This window comes from Genypterus blacodes, unplaced genomic scaffold (genome assembly GCF_046128005.1).
Source record: "Genypterus blacodes isolate CSIRO-AG114 ecotype Tasmania unplaced genomic scaffold, CSIRO-AGI_Gbla_v1 ptg000064l_1, whole genome shotgun sequence".
Lineage (NCBI taxonomy): Eukaryota > Metazoa > Chordata > Actinopteri > Ophidiiformes > Ophidiidae > Genypterus > Genypterus blacodes.
This window is the reverse complement of record NW_027466876.1, coordinates 778,742-797,562: the sequence shown is the minus strand read 5'-3', so window position 1 is coordinate 797,562 and position 18,821 is coordinate 778,742. Positions and strand designations below refer to the sequence as shown.

Below are 18,821 nucleotides of genomic sequence, written 5' to 3'. Positions count from 1 at the left end.
GGCACATCATTGTACAAAACATATAAAAAATAAAAGGATTAAAAAACATATTTACGCATAGATTGGAAGTTATGACAAGGTTTAAACAAATTAAAGAGGGTACTAAAATAAAATGACCAATATTAACCTTTGTTTCTTTTGTTATTTTATTGTCACTTTATTTTGAAGACAATTTGGCTGCGTTTCCGGCCTTCAGCTAGCTTTGTGTAGCTAACTTAGCTTAGCTTGAGTGGAGCGGACGGAGCGCAGCAGCCAGCCGAGCCGCTACATATAGCCGCTCCACTCGCCCCGGGTCCCTGCGATTGGCACTGTTATCTGAGCTCCGAAGATGGAATAAACATGGCCCACAATAGAACCTATTTCTTTGAAGGTAAGCCGTGACACTCCTTCTGCAAAGCACCGGGGACGCAGCAATCATCTCAGCGGCACAAACACCCCTCTGAATGCCGCGTTCAGGGGCGGGTTAAAGGGGGGTCCGATCGGGTCACGTCACTACATTTTTCGTCCCTAAATATGTGGAACGGATCGGGTCGGCTAGGCGGCTAACATTAGCTACATACTGGTTGCCTGGGAACAACCATTATTCACCAAGCTGGGGTGAAATAAGCGATGCCAGGTTGAGAACAAACTCGTAGCTTTCCGCCCGAACGAGGGGGGAAACCCAGACCCTGCTGCTCGGAGGGGGTTTCTTTAAATTCTTACGTGAAATTGGCTTTGCAATGCTAGTAGCCCTCCATTAGCGCTGTCGTTAGCTGGGTTTGCAATGTGGGAGCTGGATGTAGCGACAGGGGGGATGACGGGCCTTCCTGTCTAAGCTAGCAACTTAGCTCACTGACAACATTATATACAACATATATACAATATTAACGCACTAATTCGCTCTTTTCCCCTCGCAAAAGAGCTACAAACCTAGACTCGTAAGTTCCTAGTTTCCAACCTTTGCTGAGTGATTGGCTGGCTGACATAAATGATGATGTAGCCATAATGTAAACACTAATGTTCTTTGGCTGTTATTGTTAAATCACGCATATTTGTCTAACAGGGTGTTAAAACTCTGCAAACAATGCAAGTTAAGCAAGCGAGACTGTGAAATAGCATCTTAGTGAGGAATGTAAGAGGGCAGTTTGGGCTCACCTGCCTCTTTATAGCAGGAAAAGCTGAGGAAGTGTGCAGATGTATCTATTCTGTTTAGGAAATTACTATACTGCATCCTTTTAACAACTGTGATGTAACTATGGAGGATGATTTGCAAAGCTTACAATAGCTTAGAGGGATCAAACATCCTTTATTTGCTGTTGCTGCTCATTAATCATGTTCGCAAAATGTCGTAAACCTGTCAAGAATTGCACAGGTTTCCAAAAATGAACTTGTCTTGCTCTACCTAAGCAAGCTGCACATGCATCTAAAGGACAAACTAGGTTCATACAGTTGCCACAGCTTCTGATATGGCATCCCAGAGTCCCAGCAACACTAATATACGTGTCATTTGTACTCAGTGAGTTTCTTTAGTGTTTGTAAGCCACTCTGTTGGCTTCATCCTCGATCAGCTTCCCTGACTTCTTGTATTAGAGCCTGACTACATCCTGTACATATGCGTCCAGTCAGATCCGATCAGATCGCATCCCCATCACAAAGCGCTCTGCAACCACTTGCACCTCGCATGAACGTATGACACCATTATCTGGATAGTGTTATGGTTTTGGGAACACTAAAGAGTTTGCTCCTAACATTGACAGTTCTTTCCTTTCTTCAACTCAAGTCTAAAGAGGAAGAGAAAGAAATTGTGTCCACCACAGAGCAGCTGCCTGGAAGATAAACAGGAAAGATTTTGCTACAAAAAAAAGAGGGATGGCACGGTTAAAAAAACAACAGCATCTGGAAGTCCCTTGTGTCTAATTGAAGGATAAAGCTGGTGTTATTTTAGCAGCACAAGTAACAAATCATATCGCTCTATGATTGTTTGTATTCTGAAACAACCCTGAAAAACAGATTAACACAAACATCAGGGGAAGAAGGCAGAATGAGGCTCTGTTGGTCCATGTTGGAATCGCTCTCTTATTGTCCTGTATTTATCTAAATAAGGATAATAAAAGGATAAATCCAGTCCTTATCCTTTGAACCTAGTTGCCCTTATATGAGTGCCATTGCAGTTATAAAGTGTCAGCAGGCCTTATGGAGCATGTGAGTCAAAGCTCTCTATCAGCTGCAATTGCCTCATCCTGTGTCCTTACAATGGTCATCAAGCTTCCCCCCCCTGCGGTAGGATTTGTTCATAATCGCTACAGGAAATTCATTTGTGAAAGCATTTGTTGTCAGAAAAAACAACTTAATTTGCTGGACTCAAGCTGAGCCAGAATAGAAGCGTCTTCTCACTAATATGATATCTGGGTTTATGACTTTGAGAGCGAGCGAAAGAGGCTGGAAAAACCAGGAAGCGTTCCGTCAGAGAAGCCAGGCATCCGCAGAGACTCGGGCTATTTATAGGAGAAGAGGTCTCGCAGTCTGGAAGTCGAGGTCCTCCTGACCAGTATTCCATTAAAGCAGTAAAACCCAGGGATCATATTCCGATATGACTTTCAAAGCCAACACATCATGTTCTCGCTCAACTAGTTTTCCTCCGAGTCTAATCCGCTGTTTGATGTTTTAGATGATTTGCATGGTTACAGAAGGTGCAGAATGGAACAATCAGCCCCTCTAGGCTTGTTATGTAAGTTGATGTTTACCTGTTGGGCCTTTAGTCAGTTTACATCTTGTAATTGGACCGTTTTGATACCTAGAAGCAAGATTTAGTTTCTGACACAATGCTGCAATAGATGTAAACGAGACCAAACAAATATTTATTCTACATGCTGTTGCTTTCTGATGCGTCTCAATCGGCAGGGAACTCTGGTATGCATGTTTACGGATGACGGTCACGTTGGCACATATCAGATTTTAGCTCCACATTTCTATTTTACTATGTCTGATCTGGGCCACTTTAGTAAAAAAAAAAGGTAAATATTTGAATCAAAATGTAGATAATTAAAGATCTAATTCCAAATAGTTTTTCATCAAAATCGGCATGGTTACGACTGGAAGAATCGTCCCGTCGGTGTCTTTGGAATGTCATCACACAGTTAATAACACAAGATCGCCACCAGCCGATATGCAAAAAAACATTTAATGCGAAATCCGTCGTGCGTATTTGCATACAGGAATTGACTTTGACTACCAAATATTGTTCAATCAGTCTTTGAGAACAGAGGAAGAAGAACAAACACAGACACGCAGCTTACTTTGGAGAGGTGTCAGGACAATCTTCAAGTGCACCCTGGGTTATTGGTTTAGTAATGTGAGACATGTAATATCTCTCTCTCTCTCAAGTGGTTTAGGCCGGCCTTTGTTTGCATATCATTCCATCTTGCGTCTTACATTTTGGCCGCAATTGCGTTGTCTCTCGCGTTCTTTCGGAGCGACGGTTGACGTTTTTAACACGCTGCACTCAAGACACTTCACTTTCCCTCAAACCAAGGATGAGCAACATCTTTACATTGGCTTTACTCCAAAAAAGAAGAGAAATTAATATCTCATATGTGATATTTGTTTTATCGTAATCCTCTTTAAGGGGTATAATGTATGCATAAGGGTTAAATGCTGTGAGGGCTCTGATCAAGCGTCCACTGTTGTAAGATAACTTTTATATTCAAATGCAAAGTTCCTCCCTAAATGGTCTTTTTCTTTAAATTTAGCTGATGGCTTTATCTTTGTCTCGGTTTTGTATCCCTGCACTGACGTGAGTTTTGTTTGTTGTATCCAAAGCCCTGGATAGATCAGACGCCAGGCGAGATGGAGGGTACAAGCACAACTGGAGCATTTCCCTTTCTGATGACGCCGAACAGGAAAGGAGACATGAGTAAGCACTTCTCCGGCCCTTTCCAATTCAGCACCACCGGGCGCTGCACTGCATCAATTTCCACCACATCCTTCACACACATCTACACACACACACACACACACAGAGGAAAAGACCCCAGTGACATCTCACTCTTGATGAGCAGGCGGCGCCCTTTTTCACAAGAAATACCCACATATTCTCTTCGTACAGCGGCAGATCTGTGTGTTCACTTTTAAGCGTTGGACTGATTCATGAGTCATTGGCCAAAAAGCGACACCTGTAAAAACCTCCAGTGAGATGTTTAATATTATTTTTGTCTTGGCCTATTTTGAAAAACACACCGACAGTGAAATTTGTCCAATATTTTCTCCGAATATCTATAAATTTAATTTCTGGGGTAATTTAAAAGGTTGAAAATGTGTTTTAGTTGGAATATCTGTAGAAAATTAAAGGGGAGTATTTTTCCCTCTTTGCAAGATGAGATTCTGAAAGGAACCGAAAATGTTTTGTTGGTATTACAAGTGCTAAAATGAATAAATTCAAAAAATGCACTGATAAAAAAACCCACATTGGTCAAACCGTAGAATCCATTTAAGCAATTTTAGACCTGAACTACTAAACACAACCGCACATTTCAGCTAAATGTAAGCTGAGTAGAATTGGTTAAAGCGAAACCCAGACACGATTCTGACCACAGTCCCATTCTCTCCTCTTCGTTTCCTCCCCAGTGCGACAGTGGTGACCACGGAGGAGATGGATCGACAGCAGCAGAGCTCCCCCGACGGGAAGAAGGTACAGAGCGGCAGTCTTCTCTCGTCTCTCCCTTTCATGACTCACATCCCCGGTATTGTTCGCTCCCAGCGGGTCTCGCCGACCGGCCCCGGCTGTCGGTGTGACGCCGCTGCCAAAACCCAGGCTGGCGTCTGCTGCTGCTGCTGCTGCTGCAGGGAAATGGCACCCGGAGGACCCCGGGCAGCCTGAGATCTGGCACTTCTGGGCCGCTTTGGGAGTCATTTTGAAAGGCTGTTGTTGTTGAGCTGGGGGGGAGATGTGTGAGGGTGTATGTGGAGTGTGTTTGGAGGGGTGTGACTCCAACCATCATAACACACGCTAGAAGATAGTCATGGAAAAAGGATAGAAGAGATTTGACTTAAATCAGAAATTCACTGGCAGTCTGAAATACAAATGTAAATTACAAATGTGAGAGTGTTATAGTATTATCGTTATGATTTCATTTGAAGATGTAGCTGTGTCTGATGGCTGATGTTGTTTTTAATAATGTTTCTGTTTCAAAACGTACAGCACACGGTACGTTCTTGTGAAACGTTCATTTCCCCCCTATAGCTTCCCTCTGTAAGTCATCTCCCTGTTGTCTCTCTCTCGCTCTCTCTTCCAGTCTCCCACCCTTCGGCACTTCTCCACTGAGCCTTTGAGGACGTATGAAAACAGGCCAAATAATCACGCGAGGCCTCTGAACAAACTGGGCCCCGCCAAGAGGCTCAGGTACAGCAAATCCTGCTCATGTGAAACTGTTATTGCTTTAGCATGTTTTTTGTCAAGGTCTAGAAAATGACTATGATTGCTTTCAGGTGGTGTGCTACTTAGTTCTCCAATCAATGTATTTGCTTCTAGACTATAATCTCCCTGTTCTGTTCTTCCACCTTAACTGTTCTCATCAGCGTCTGTTGAAAATGATACAAACCCACGTCTCCTCTACAAACTTGGATCAAACTTTTGCAATTATGTCCAACTGCGTTTGAAGAAGGCTTGAGTGTCTTATACAATCCTTAATGACTTGAAACTTCACTTGGACAGATCCAATTATTCGTCCTGGATGTGTCTGGAAATACCCGAGTCTTGACCTGACCTCGGAATCGTCTCAAATTACCCAAGATTTGTCTCCGCCCTTGTCTCAAATGACTCGAGATTCAGCTCGCTTTGGAATTGTCTCCGATTTACCTCAAATGACCCGATTTAGGACTTGACCCATACTTGTCTCAAAAGACTTGAGGCTGGCCACAGACGTGTCTCAGATTTGTCGACGGTGTTTGACATTGTGTCTCTTTCCTGCAGCGATGTCCCCCTCACAGTAGCAACTTCGTCTCCGATGCCCAATAGAACCAACAACTTCATCCTCAATCCCATCCCGTCTCAAGGAATTGTTTTACAAGGGCGGCACTTCCAGCACGCACACCTGCCTTCGGCAATAAGGAAACCGGTCCAAAGGTAATACAAATCATTGTTTGCTGTCCTCTTGAGTCCAAATCGGATCACTTCTTCTTGGGAATGTGTTTAGACAAGCGCGACGTCAAGGCTTCAAGTATTTGCCGTTTTTTCCGAACAAGTATCAAGGCAAATATCTGGCTAGCTTCATAACCAATAACTCAAGCCACAGTCACGGCCTTTACACCTTTGGAGTAGTCTGTTAAACACTTTTAAATCACACCACAAAGCTACACAAGTTGACAATTGGCACAACCTTCCGTCTTCTTAGTTCACCAATCAATGTGTTGGGTTCAAAAGTATAATCTCCCTGTTCTGTTCTAGACCACCTTAACTGTTCTCTTCAGCGTCCATTGAAAATGATACTCAAACTTCCGTCTTCTTTTCTTTCTAACTACTATGTGCGCTGATTGTACACAACCCGGAGGTATGACGGCCTTTAACTTGCAGTAGTTGCCGGCTGAAGTCTGAATTGATTGTATTCATGGTTTCAGTAGGCGAGTCTAGTTCGGGGGTGGAATCCTTTTAGTCATTGATTGCCGTATTGAGATATTTGTGTCTTTCAATCTGTATCTTCAAGCAGCCTTGATCTGAAGGAAAGGTAAGACTCTGATCAGACTGTGCGGCTCGCCATCGCTCAGTGGAGAGAATGGATCTCATTTCATGCTCTTTACTTCTCACCGCGACGCCGCATATGTTCCTGCTCCTTCTCTTTTGTACGCCAACAGTCGCGTAGACGTCAGTGTATGGTTTCCTTTTTTAATACGGTTTATTATAGACCTGCATGTTGGTAAGAAAACATGCTGATTGATTTATTTTATATGGTAGAATTCCTCTAATGGAAGTGTATAATAATAGTAATTCTGTACACTGGGAGTACAAGGTTATATCACAAAGCAAAATTGCACATTGGAAGAATGTAACTCTTGATTGTACAAATATACTTGGTACTTTTAGTAATTGACCAAGCCCGGGGCTGGGAGCAGTCGCAGTTTATGGCCGGATTGCTAAACTGCACTTGTTGCTCAAAAGCGCAAAACCCAAACTGCGATTGCTGCGACCGCTGCGATCGCCGGTCGAGGTTTCTTTACAATCTTTTTTTATTTGAACCGACGTAATCTCACAGTATTGCACTCCGCCTACATATTGCTGCGCTCGAGTGAAAGTTCCCCGGCCATGGATTAGAAGAGCACACGCACACAGAACACACACAGAACACACACAGAACACACACAGGACACACACAGGACACACACAGGACACACACAGGACACACACAGGACACACACAGGACACACACAGGACACACACACAAACACACACACACACACTCTGTGCGCAGTGTGGTACCTCATGACTCGTCACGTCTGTCACCGTGCATCTATCTGGTGACTTTTGACCCAGATCTGTTGAGCACGCTGTCATGTTAAAGTCATCCTCATGACATAACACACTCCATTAAACAATCTCCTCTCTTTGTAAGGATGAGCAGGTTGTTGTTTTTGGGATCAGGATTAGGAGGGGTGTTCCAAATGCTCCCAGGTTAAAAATAGACCTACAGGACCCATGATGCGGTCATTCTGTTATATTTTGCGCAGGGCCCCAAAGCAAACGAAGTCTTTGGATACCTTCTCCTGGCCATGATTGGTCCAAATATCACATGGGTTGAATCAATGGAGAAAAATGATGCTGGTGTGTGTGTGTGTGTGTGTGTGTGTGTGTGTGTGTGTGTGTGTGTGTGTGTGTGTGTGTGTGTGTGTGTGTGTGTGTGTGTGTGTGTGTGTGTGTGTGTGTGTGTGTGTGTGTGTGTGTGTGTGTGTGTGTGTGTGTGTGTGTCTCTCCTCTCTTGTATGTGTGAGTGGGTGTGTGTTAAACCGATCTGCTTTCACAAAATCCTTCATTTCTGTTCCTCTCTCTCTCTCTCCCCTCCCCGCCCTCCCAGAAATGACTTCTCCACAACGCAGCAAGCTGTAGAAGTGGACAGCATCGTCCTCACCTGTCCAGAGGTCCCAGGTAAACCTTCAATGCAAACCAGTCGCCTCATACATGATTGTGTCTTTAGTCGCCAAGCTGTTTGTGAAGTGACGACAATTCCAGTAGCAACAACCACATCGCTAACATGGATTAAGAGGGGATGAGGCATTTGTGTGTGCGTGTGTGCATGTGAGCAGGTGAGTGTTTTTGCGTGGCCGGATGTTCATGTGCATGTTCTAATGCGAGTACAAGTGATTCTGAACAAGTGTTTGTGCTGAAAATGTCCTTCATTAGGTAATAGCAGTCCTGGAAATGTTAGTCTTACAAAACAAGCGATAACAGATGATTGCAGTCCGTTTTCCAGATACAAATCATTTTGTCTCTAAACATTTGTGTCGTGAACTGGATTTGTCCTGTTAATCATTTTCTTCAGTGAAGGTTCTAACGTATAACTGGTTTAAAAAAAAAGTCAACAAATGAGCAATCTTACAGAGTCCAAGGCCAAGTACAATGGCTTATCGTTACACTTGTTTCAGCTCAGGTTGGTTGAAACAAACTTTATGACAAGCTTGACACCCTTTGGTCTTATTAATATTATGTTATTTTACCCTCCAGAGTGTTTCTGGCCTCTCTCCTTTTAGCTCTGGGCTCGGTGGAGATCAAAAGAGTAATTTGTGTATCATAAGTTTGTACACTTTGTCCCTGTCACTTCATATTGGACAAGTTGTGTAGAGAACAAACAGATTCAGTCTATAAAGCAAATGTTTGGAATTTGTGTGCGTGTGTGTGTGTGTGTGTGTGTGTCAGCTCTCTGGAGCAGCGACAGCCAACAGTGCGGCTGCCTCCAGGGCTGCAGATCTGAGCTGAACCCCCCCCCCCCCCCCCCCCCCCCCCCCCCCCCCCCCCCCCCCCCCCCCATTAGGCTGCAGCGTTTGAAACTGCTGCAGCCTAATGAAAATGCATTTCTTCTGTATACAATAACGATACGCTGACCTTGGAGTTAACCAGCTCCTCCTCCTACGCCAGCTTGTGTCATTTTCTTTGCCTTGTTTCATTGTTTCATTTAGTTTTCTTCCCCCCACTAAGATTCAATCCATTGCCAAACGGAGGCCCGTACAAAACAAGAGAGAGGCTAAATTCAAGTGTGCGGCAGATGTTTAATGAAGCATCGATACACAAAGGAATCTTAATTTAGACCTAAGTGTCTCAAACTAGCTATTAAAAATACATTTCCCTGCGTAACCAGCAGTTATTGCGCCTCGAGAAGTTGAATGAGGTCATCCAGTGGCGAGGACATATCACTGATAGCTTCTGCTCATACAAAACCAAGACAGAAATAGAGAGAACATGCGTGTGAGCCGCTATCGATCGCTCCCACTTCTCAGGAAAAGGTGTCAATGATTGTATATTAAGAATAACATTGTGTAATATCAACAGGAAGGGGGTGACTCATCATTTATTTGGCCTTTTCAGAACAGGGAGCCCTGAACATCAAGAGGCGCCTCCAGCAGAAGAGGAGGCCCATGCAGGACGGCTGCTGTAGTTTCCCCTCGCAGGCCAAAGTAGCAGAGGTAAGAAAAGTCACGCCGCGGTCTTAGTTTGTTGTGTTTTCTGTTTCTGGAATTAAGACCACAACCAGTAACACATGCCAGTTCTGTCATTGTGCGTTTATTTAGCGTTCCCCAGCACACGCTACCGTTATCCTGTTTAGATTTCTGAACAATCAGCAGATTGAGTGTTCTCATGCGGCTTTTTCTTGCGGTATTTTTGTTCACTTGCAATGTTCCTGTGTGAAACCAAACTCGAGGATGAATTAAAAACAAGGAATAATTTGTCGACTAATCCGGATAAGAGGAAACTAGGTTTGGAAAGAAAGAAAGAAAGAAAGCCACAAAGACAAGAAGAGGCTATCTGATATCTGATAGCCAGCAGTCGCTTGTTTTTGAAAAAGCTGAGAAGAACAAAATGAGTTTAGGACTGAATTACGGAGACACCCAGACTGTCAAATCTCTAATGTGGACGACAGGGAGACACTCTATTGCTTTGATTAGAAGGAGAGGTTAAACCATCCAAAGACAGAAATGACAAACGTCTCTCATTTCGTCTGTCCCGTCATCGCTCGCTCTCATATCCAAACCTTAAATTGTCTTTATTGAGTTTTTGGTGAACCTCCATGTAACTGTGAAAATGTCCAAATCTCTCCTGTCACAGCGAATTAAATCGCTTTGTACAGTCGGGGGGACAGTTTATTAAGATTGAGTGATCACACAAATCTAATGAATCCCACTTTAATATGACTAGTGAAGAGAAGTAGTGCTGTAATTCTCTAAAGCGCTGATTGCATTGAAGTTAGCTTTGCTTCTTTGATCGTGACGTTTATCCTTTTTCCACCAGCAGCCTCTCCGACCAAACGTCTACCACACGTTGTGCGGGAAGTGCAGCAAACCCAGCGAGGACGGCGTCAAGTGTCAGCACTGCGGTATCAACGCCGCGACCGTGCTCCCCTTTCCACAGGCCACGCCCCCCTCCCCCACCCCTCGACCGCCCATCCGATCCCAACCCTCGCCGGGACCAAACAACCTGCAGCTGAGCAAGAACTTCTACAACCCAGCTTCCGCCGTGAGGGCGCCGCGCATGGAGATCCTGTCGGTACGGATCACCAGCACCAGGGCCAGCCTGCCGCCGCTAAACAATGGCAGACCGGCCCAGGCGCTGGCCGGCACGTCGAGCTGCTGTGACGCCCGATTGTCAGCCAAAGGCAAGAGGTCAGCGTCGAGCCACGAGCTCAACGACCCCAGTAAGTACAAAGCAGACGCAGGGAAAATAAAAACACGCCTCTTCGTACTCCATCTCTCTCTCTCTCCACTCAAACAAAGAAAGAAAAGAACAGATATGTAGAATAAAAGTCCTTTGTTGTGTGTTAAACTAATCACAATTGATCAATGACGTGTGGACAGGATGTTGAAACTGCCACCTGATACTGCAGGGAAAGCTCAGTACTTTTCATTCTGTGCACACTGCTATCTGGGCAAAGGCAGAGCAGCTTGAGATGGAATACGAGGAAGTGAAGGAACCCGATACAAAACAAACAAACAAACAGCAGAGTTCATTTGAGACCTGAAAGCTGTGGACAAACTCGCTGTAACCACCCGCCTTCCCTTTTTCCTCTTTCTAGTCGTCCTGTCCAGCGACGACGAGGACGAGGCCGACAACGCCAGCACGGGAAGCGTCAACAGGCTGGACAGCGTCTCCCCGCGGCCTGCCGACTCCGCCCACTCCTCGCCGGCCCACTCTGGAGGAAGAGTGGAGGCGGCCGGGAAGAGCTTCACCGATCAAGAGGAGGCCACCGCCGAGTTCTTCGACGACGTCAACATGAAAATCTCAATACCACGGAGAAATCGCATGAAAGATCAGGTGTGTGTGTGTGTGTGTGTGTGTGTGTGTGTGTGTGTGTGTGTGTGTGTGTGTGTGTGTGTGTGTGTGTGTGTGTGTGTGTGTGTGTGTGTGTGTGTGTGTGTGTGTGTGTGTGTGTGTGTGTGTGTGTGTGTGTGTGTGTGTGTGTGTGTGTGTGTGTGTGTGTGTGTGTGTGTGTGTGTCTCCTCACATTGAGATGTTTCCTTCGTTGCAGTTTGGGAATCAACCCCCTGAGACATTTTCCCCGAGATCAAAGAAGTCCAAATTAGTGCCGGCTAAGTGTCAAAGCATCATCCTGGAGTGTCGGAGTGTAAGAGTCGGCACCGTGCGCAGGATGGTGACAAAACCTGTCGTCGTGAGTACTTTGATGCTTTTATTGTGAATACTTTTGTCTTTTACATCACAGAAAGCCTTTGGTCCAGCAGGCACAACGCGTAACAGCGCCCTCCTATGGTGATGGGTGGCATTTCTCAGGCTAGTCATAGGATTTTCCCTCAATTAGTTCCCCCAACAGTAGAGGGTGCCAGAGGGAGTTTTTTGTTTTGTTTTTGACAGCACACATAGTTCATAGATTCTTATTAGGATATGAAGAGGATTTCTGCAAGTTCAATACAAATAACGTTTAAGAAATCATTGTTCTCTTTGTTTTGCTTTTCAGTTTTCTATTGACCATATCCAGCTTGAAACAGAAGGTATGTAAATGTATATAGCTTATTCTTGTTACGTTAAGCATAAAGTACCTTCCATGTAAACCCGTGGATCCTGTTCAATTGGGCACGGCTTTGGGATTTGGTTGGCAGGGCTCAGTTCTGTCATTTGGGGAAAGATGCAAGGGTGCAGTTTTGTGTTTCGCCCCAAAAGGAAGATGAAGCCTGAGATGGAAGAAGACTATTGTGGTTTATTTCCATATTTATGACTGTTGAGAAAATAAAACAATAACGCTGAAATATGAGCTGGGGATAGAAACTGTGGGGCGAGGCAGTAATATAAATTCATTTTTATGGGAATGTATAAATGGATACAATGGAAAAGGTGGAAACCAGCTGAGTCTGAAGGTTGTTGCCATCTTCGCCCTTTTTACTTTTTGTCTTTGAAGACGTCAAAGGTTTGAGAGCTTTCAGGATGCAGGCTGCGTAGTTCTGCTCTTGGTTAGATCCAAGTGGGCCAAGGGGGAGCAACAGTTATCCCTAAGGGGACAAACCTGGAGTGTTTGTTGTCCAGGTCCAAATGAATTCTGTCTCACATTTTGTTTTGACCTCTAATAAGTCATTTGAATAGAATCTGATTATAGAAAAGCTGTTACACTTCTCTCTAACAGCATTATAATAGTAAAAATCACTACAAACTACATTTTATCAAAACAGTTTGGAGCAGAACCACACTGTTCTCAGCACTTCTTCTACTTTTCAAACCATTTTATGTCCTTAAGTCAACTGTTCGATTAGTTCCAAAATGGGCCAAGTTTAACTTTGTTCTTAGTTTCTTTCTGTCAATATTTTCTTATTTTATCAAAACCCTTCTGACATTATCAAAGCAGATTTTGCCATTAAATTGCTTCATTAGCATATATGAAATGTTTTCATTAATTACAATTTCAATTCAATTCTGCTTTGTTTGCGGTCAGGTGCCGATCCGCTCCACAAAGAGAATGTCAGTCTGCAGGCGTCGGAGCTGATCAGCTGCGAGTGGTGCAACGTCAGGAAACTCCCCGTCTTATTCTTCCAGACGACTCCAGAGGAATGTGTCCGCCTTCGAACGCAGCTCAAAATGTCCAGAGAGAAAGGCGGACAGTGGTACGACTCCGCTGGAGACCGTGAGTACAAACACGTCTAGACTACTTTGAGGTTTTGTTCCCGTTTGTGTTTTGTAGTGGGATATTTCCATTTGTATCTTTTTTACAACTCGCTTAAACCCCTCCTCCCGCTGTGTGTGTATGTGGTCAGAGTCGGACGAGAAGTACATCGTTCTCATCTTCGAGAACGGTCTGATGATGAAGGAGCAGGTGATCCTGGAGGACATCCTGAGCGAGATTGGCAGGACCAACAACGTCAGCAACTTCCCCACCAAGCTGCCCTTCGACGAGGCCAACATCCGACTGGTCAACTACAACAGGGCCAGCAAACAGAAGGAGGACAAGGTGGGAAGTTCAGCTTAAAGATTCAGACATCAGGAAAAACATCTTAGTATTTAATCAGAAAATTTGAGATTTGTGCGCCAATTGTTGTTATTTTGGTATAACACTCATTCCAGAATTAGATTTTCAATGTGTTGGCGATCACACCTTTCTAATATAATAATAGTAATATAAATACATACATGAAGCTTATTATTATAGATAAGTAATCAATCTCTCATCAATGTTGAGTCTTTGCGTGTGTGTTCCCTCTTCCCGCAGACGAAGCCAGTACAAGCCGTCCCCAAAATCCCCCCGGTCACACAAGTCACGCAGGCTTCCCCGGTTACCAAGGTCACCCAAATAAACAAAGCCCCCCAGGTCACGCAGGTCACCCCGGTAACACCCGTCACCAGAACCTTACGCACGCGGATCGCCACCTGCCCGCACGCACCCAAGTTCTTTGACGATGAAGACGAGGACATGACTGAAATCCAGCCCACCTTCTCCGGACCAATCATTAAGTAAGCGTCTTCCATAACGTCCGGAGAAGTTATTGACACAATTGAAGTGAATAGTAAATAAGGGAAGTAACGTGACGTGTTAACCTTTTGTTTTTCAGGTTAATGGTTTATCCTCCCTCTCCTGCCAAAGGTGGCATATCGGTAACGAATGAAGACCTCCACTGCCTTAATGATGGAGAATTCCTAAACGATGTTATCATAGACTTTTATTTAAAGTGAGTATGCAGCAAATGTTGATGAACTGAATTGTCTATCACAGCTGCTTCTGGAAAACAAACTTTTAATATCGATTTAGAGATATGAGTCTGAACTGCGTCTTTGTTGTTTTTTTCCACATTAGATATTTAGTTTTGGAGAAGTTGAAAAAAGAAGACGCACAAAGAATCCACGTGTTCAGCTCCTTCTTTTACAAGAGACTGAACCAGAGGGAGCGGAGGAACGTCACGGATACGACGAACCTGCCGTGAGTGTCCAGTTTCATAACACACTCCCCCGGCCTCCCCCCCTCCAAAATAATGATGTTTTGTAACAGTTTGTTTCACATTGGGTTGTCAGGATCCAGAAAAGGAAGCACAACAGGGTAAAGACGTGGACCCGGCACGTGGATTTGTTCCAGAAGGATTTCATCTTTGTTCCCATCAATGAGTCGTGAGTCCTCAGAGTCCATCGTCGAGAATAATTAGCTGATTCGACAGGATTGTTGCTAAATTCGATTGGAATCTGTGCTGGATTTGATAAATTGCTCCAAAAAAAGGAGGATGCAGGTGGTGATGAAGTTGATTGATTCTTTTTTAATGGGTTAAACATTTGGAAGATAGGTATCCAAATACCCAAAGTTCAGAATCCAGTAAGTTCTCTCTGAAGCGCTGTGATGCAAGACGCTGGAGAGTCGTGACTGCCCTCTGCTGGAGATTGTGGAGAAATGCAGCTAGATTTAATAAGACTTTGATTAAACTCCAATTTAGGCAATAAACCTTTTTTTGTCATCAATTGATCATCAATTGATCAAAGCTTCCACTAAGTAACAGATGCATATTACGGGATTGTAAATTAATTTATTTGGGTGTGTTGAGTGTAGAGCAGCAAAAACAAATAATGGGAATTTAGCTTGTGTCCTCCATATAAAGTGTTCTCCCTGATTTGATCCTTCCTTTAAAATCTAATTCTTTGCAAATTAAAAGTACCCACATTTATTTGCTTTATTTGTTTTCTCAGAGCTCACTGGTACCTGGCAGTCATCTGCTTCCCGGGCCTGGAGGGTCCCGCGTTCGAGCCCAACCCTCTGTACCACGGCCCCGTTCCAGCCGCGGCGTCGGATACCACGTCAGAGAAGAGCGCCTTGGACCACTGCCGTCCGCTGTCCCCCGACAAAGACGGCCTGGAGAGCGGCTCCTCGGATGAACCGTCGCCCGGTTTCCTCGACGCGTCGGCGGAGAGTCGGTCCAACGGTGGCGGTTACGGTGACCCTACCAAAAAGAATTCTACCTTCACCAACGGAAAACAAGAGCCTTCCAAAACCGTAACAGCACCAGTGAACGAGCACACAGATACTGAACCACAGTACAGAAGTGAGTACGCTTAAATCAAATTGCATGAAGTAAGTAAAGGTATTGTGAGCTCGACTGAGGACAGATTAAAAGCTTCTCCCTCTTCTTCTTCTTCTTCTTCAATGTCTTTCTAAATGTAATTTGTAGACGAGTTGCACAGAATCAGCGTATTTTATGCGTCAATGAATGAAGACGACACAAACACCTTCTCTGATGACCAAAGCTCTTATCAGGTACTCAAATCTCTTTGCTTCATGTATTTACAGTGTTTTCTGGTTGGTTATACATCAGGTGGCAGGTGAATGAAATTGAACGGTGAAAGAAAATTTAGCTCACCGCTTTGTTTGCGATTGCAGGATGAGTGCAGCGAGGACGGAACTCAGGCTGAAGACACACTCAACTCCGACCCCTCCGGTTGGGCATCGAAACCCAATCTCTGCAAGCAGTGAGTGTGATGACCTTTCTGTATGTCTACCTCAAGGGGGCACTGTTGCTTCTCCAGAGGCCCTGAGTGACGCATACTGTCCATGTTTACATCCTGATTTACGGCTGTACTGTTTTTTTCTCTCTTCTCCAGGCCTTGTATTCTCGTCATGGACTCCCTGCGAGGTCCCGCCAGGTCCACTGTGGTGAAAACGCTGAGAGAGTGAGTGACTGTAACCAAATCTCTCTTATCTCTGATAGGAATGTGTCTTTAGTAGCTGTGTAAAGATGAATCACTTCATAAAATATTGACCATGATGCAACTGCTTTGTAAAATCTATAGTCATTGAATATTATAGTCGCTGAATAGTGAATAGTTAATATGTGGTGTCGGTTCGGTCACAAACAAACTCTTGGATTGGACAGTTTGTGGGTGTGAACATGACCTGAGACTGTGTGCGTTTGTTTCAGGTACCTGGAGGTGGAGTGGGAGGTGCGTAAAGGGACTCAGCGTAGTTTTGGGAAGGATGTGATGAAGGGCTCCAGTCCACGTGTGCCTCAGCAGGATAACTTCAGCGACTGTGGAGTTTATATCCTGCAGTATGTGGAAAGCTTCTTCGAGGTGAGAGCGGGAACTTTTGGGACAAAACATTTTGGATTTGATGCAGAACAGGTTAAACTTTGAACCAGGATAAGCAGCCGAGCTACAATTGTTTACATTAATATTGTTGTCAAACCACTAAAATGCAGTCACATTTTGTAGGATTCTGAGTAGATATGTGGATTTGGTATTTCAGTAAGGTTTCACTTGCATAATGTTTTCCAAATAGGCCACACCTACAAGTTGGTTACAAGCTGGTTTGTCAAGTCTATTTATGGAGCCCAAATGTCCCGAAACAACTACAATCCCTCACATCATCGAGTCCAGATCAGTCAAAAGCTCTTTAAGAAGACGAGGGAAAACTCCTGGTATAAGAAAAAACTTAATATACTGTATACATTAAAAAAGAAACACAGGGTGAACCCTTACAGAGAGAACCTATGTCCCATAGCCTAAATACAGCAATTAAGTTTGGATGCAGTTTGTGAATTTCACAAGCAATCACAGGAAAACAGTGTTAAATATCAAAACTATCAAATACTAAACAGTAAAGTTAAACAGTGAAGAACTCGGATGTCTTTTTCTGTTCTTACAGAATCCGATTCCCAGTTTCCATTTGCCGGTGAGCCTTTCCGATTGGTTCCCTCATCAGAGGATGAAAACGAAACGCGAGGAGATCAAGGAGCTGATCCTGAAGATCCAGGCCCATCAAGAACTGCTCAAGAAGGATTCTGACCAGGTCGAGGCGTCGCCCGGTTCTTCCGAAGAGCCTGAAATCGAAGAGACTTCTGGGTCAACAGAGGGACTGCAAAACCCCTGAAAAGACCTCCTCCCCTCCCCCTCACATCCTCCACCTTCACACACCCCCCCCATCTGCCTCAGCCCCATGGCCCAGCAGGGCCTAAACTGATAGTATGCTGCTGGTTTCCCACTTCCATACGTCTGAAAACTGTCCCCCCTCCCCTCCTCCCCTCCATCCACCACACACATCCACACAAACACACCTTTAAATTTGTATTAAATAAAACATGAACTGTAAATATGCTGGAGTATTTCCGCTGCCTTTGTAATTTACTGTTTGAAGAGTGGCTCCTGACCTGTGGCCCCGTTAAGTTATGTTTTTACAGATGTTATCTCCAGGCGCATCTGTGCAGAAAAATACTGTTCCAACTCTTGCATCTTTTTTACTATGCTTTCCAGTTGTGTAGAAGAAAGTCAAGTATAGAAAATTTCTGTTCTTTGTAAGTTACGATCCACCATGAGTGAAATGCTCAGGGAGCTCAGTTCCAGCTCACGAGTCACATGCATAGTTTCTTGTTGTGTCTCTTCGATGTGGAGTGGATTAATTTACAGCATTAAAAACAAACTCGGATGCAAGAGCACTTCTTTGGCCTTAGCTTTTCATTTGTTGCTGTGGTTCGTGGTGAAGTTATTGATAGAAGTTTCTCTCCACTGTGCATATGCTTAACCCCGTCATCCATCATATGCAGGTCTGGAAATGTAGTATTCCCCTTCCCTGAGATTATTGGAATTTGTATATATATTTCTATATGTATTAGTATATAAACGTTGCGTGCACATATATCGCTACATCATTCTCTGAGCTATTTAAAGTTACAAATTGAGGCATGTGTGTAAAATATCATAGAAAAACACTTTCTGATGTAACGGTGAACACATTTAAATCTAACATAAACATAACTCATGTAGAGTAGCTTTTAGTACTTTCCCACATGTTGAACACAGGTTCCATAAGGGTCCAAGGCTCAATGGCTTAAAACCTAGGAAGTCGACATGGGTATGGATATCAATCTTTTCTGCTACATTTTCTTGCGTTAAAACTATTTTCACATTTAGAATTAAAACTAGCTGACTCATTTGTCTCTCTGAAATCATTAGGTTTTCGGAGCACTCAATCGGAAGTGGAGTTTACTGAAATTAGGTAAGAAAAATTCTCTCAAACATTTTTTTCATACTTACTGATACTTACTTAGTAATTTACTATAGTGGGTAAAATAAGTATTGAACACGTCACCATTTTTCTCAGTTAATATATTTCTAAAAGTGCTATTGACATGAAATAGTCCCCAGATGTTGGTATTAACAACCAAAGAAGGCATGAAGTAAG

At 44.0% G+C, this 18,821-nt stretch overlaps 1 protein-coding gene across 2 annotated transcripts; it reads left to right on the top strand.

Moving 5' to 3' along the window:
* The first annotated feature begins 216 nt into the window (after positions 1-216).
* On the top strand, positions 217-18,075 carry senp6a (SUMO specific peptidase 6a). 2 transcript variants are annotated; one of them, XM_076155060.1, is made up of 23 exons: positions 217-370; positions 3,799-3,892; positions 4,603-4,666; positions 5,271-5,377; positions 5,948-6,100; positions 8,040-8,110; positions 9,545-9,642; positions 10,469-10,868; positions 11,247-11,485; positions 11,700-11,840; positions 12,144-12,177; positions 13,110-13,298; positions 13,429-13,622; positions 13,881-14,122; positions 14,221-14,337; positions 14,463-14,585; positions 14,678-14,770; positions 15,338-15,690; positions 15,817-15,902; positions 16,026-16,114; positions 16,247-16,315; positions 16,564-16,714; positions 17,289-18,075. In XM_076155060.1, the coding sequence occupies exons 1-23, from the start codon at positions 340-342 to the stop codon at positions 17,511-17,513; spliced, it is 3,363 nt and encodes a 1,120-aa protein (XP_076011175.1). In that variant the 5' UTR covers positions 217-339; the 3' UTR covers positions 17,514-18,075. The 2 variants fall into 2 exon arrangements, with proteins under 2 accessions (XP_076011175.1, XP_076011174.1); XM_076155059.1 differs by having other exon boundaries at positions 10,466-10,868.
* The last annotated feature ends 746 nt before the right edge of the window (positions 18,076-18,821 follow it).

Excerpts from the sequence above, each read along its gene's own strand:
- senp6a (XM_076155059.1), top strand. The coding sequence starts at position 340 with ATGGCCCACAATAGAACCTATTTCTTTGAAG. Across the intron at positions 4,667-5,270 it reads GCTCCCCCGACGGGAAGAAG|TCTCCCACCCTTCGGCACTT; the intron begins GTACAGAGCGGC and ends TCTCTCTTCCAG. Across the intron at positions 14,123-14,220 it reads TTCTCCGGACCAATCATTAA|GTTAATGGTTTATCCTCCCT; the intron begins GTAAGCGTCTTC and ends TTTGTTTTTCAG.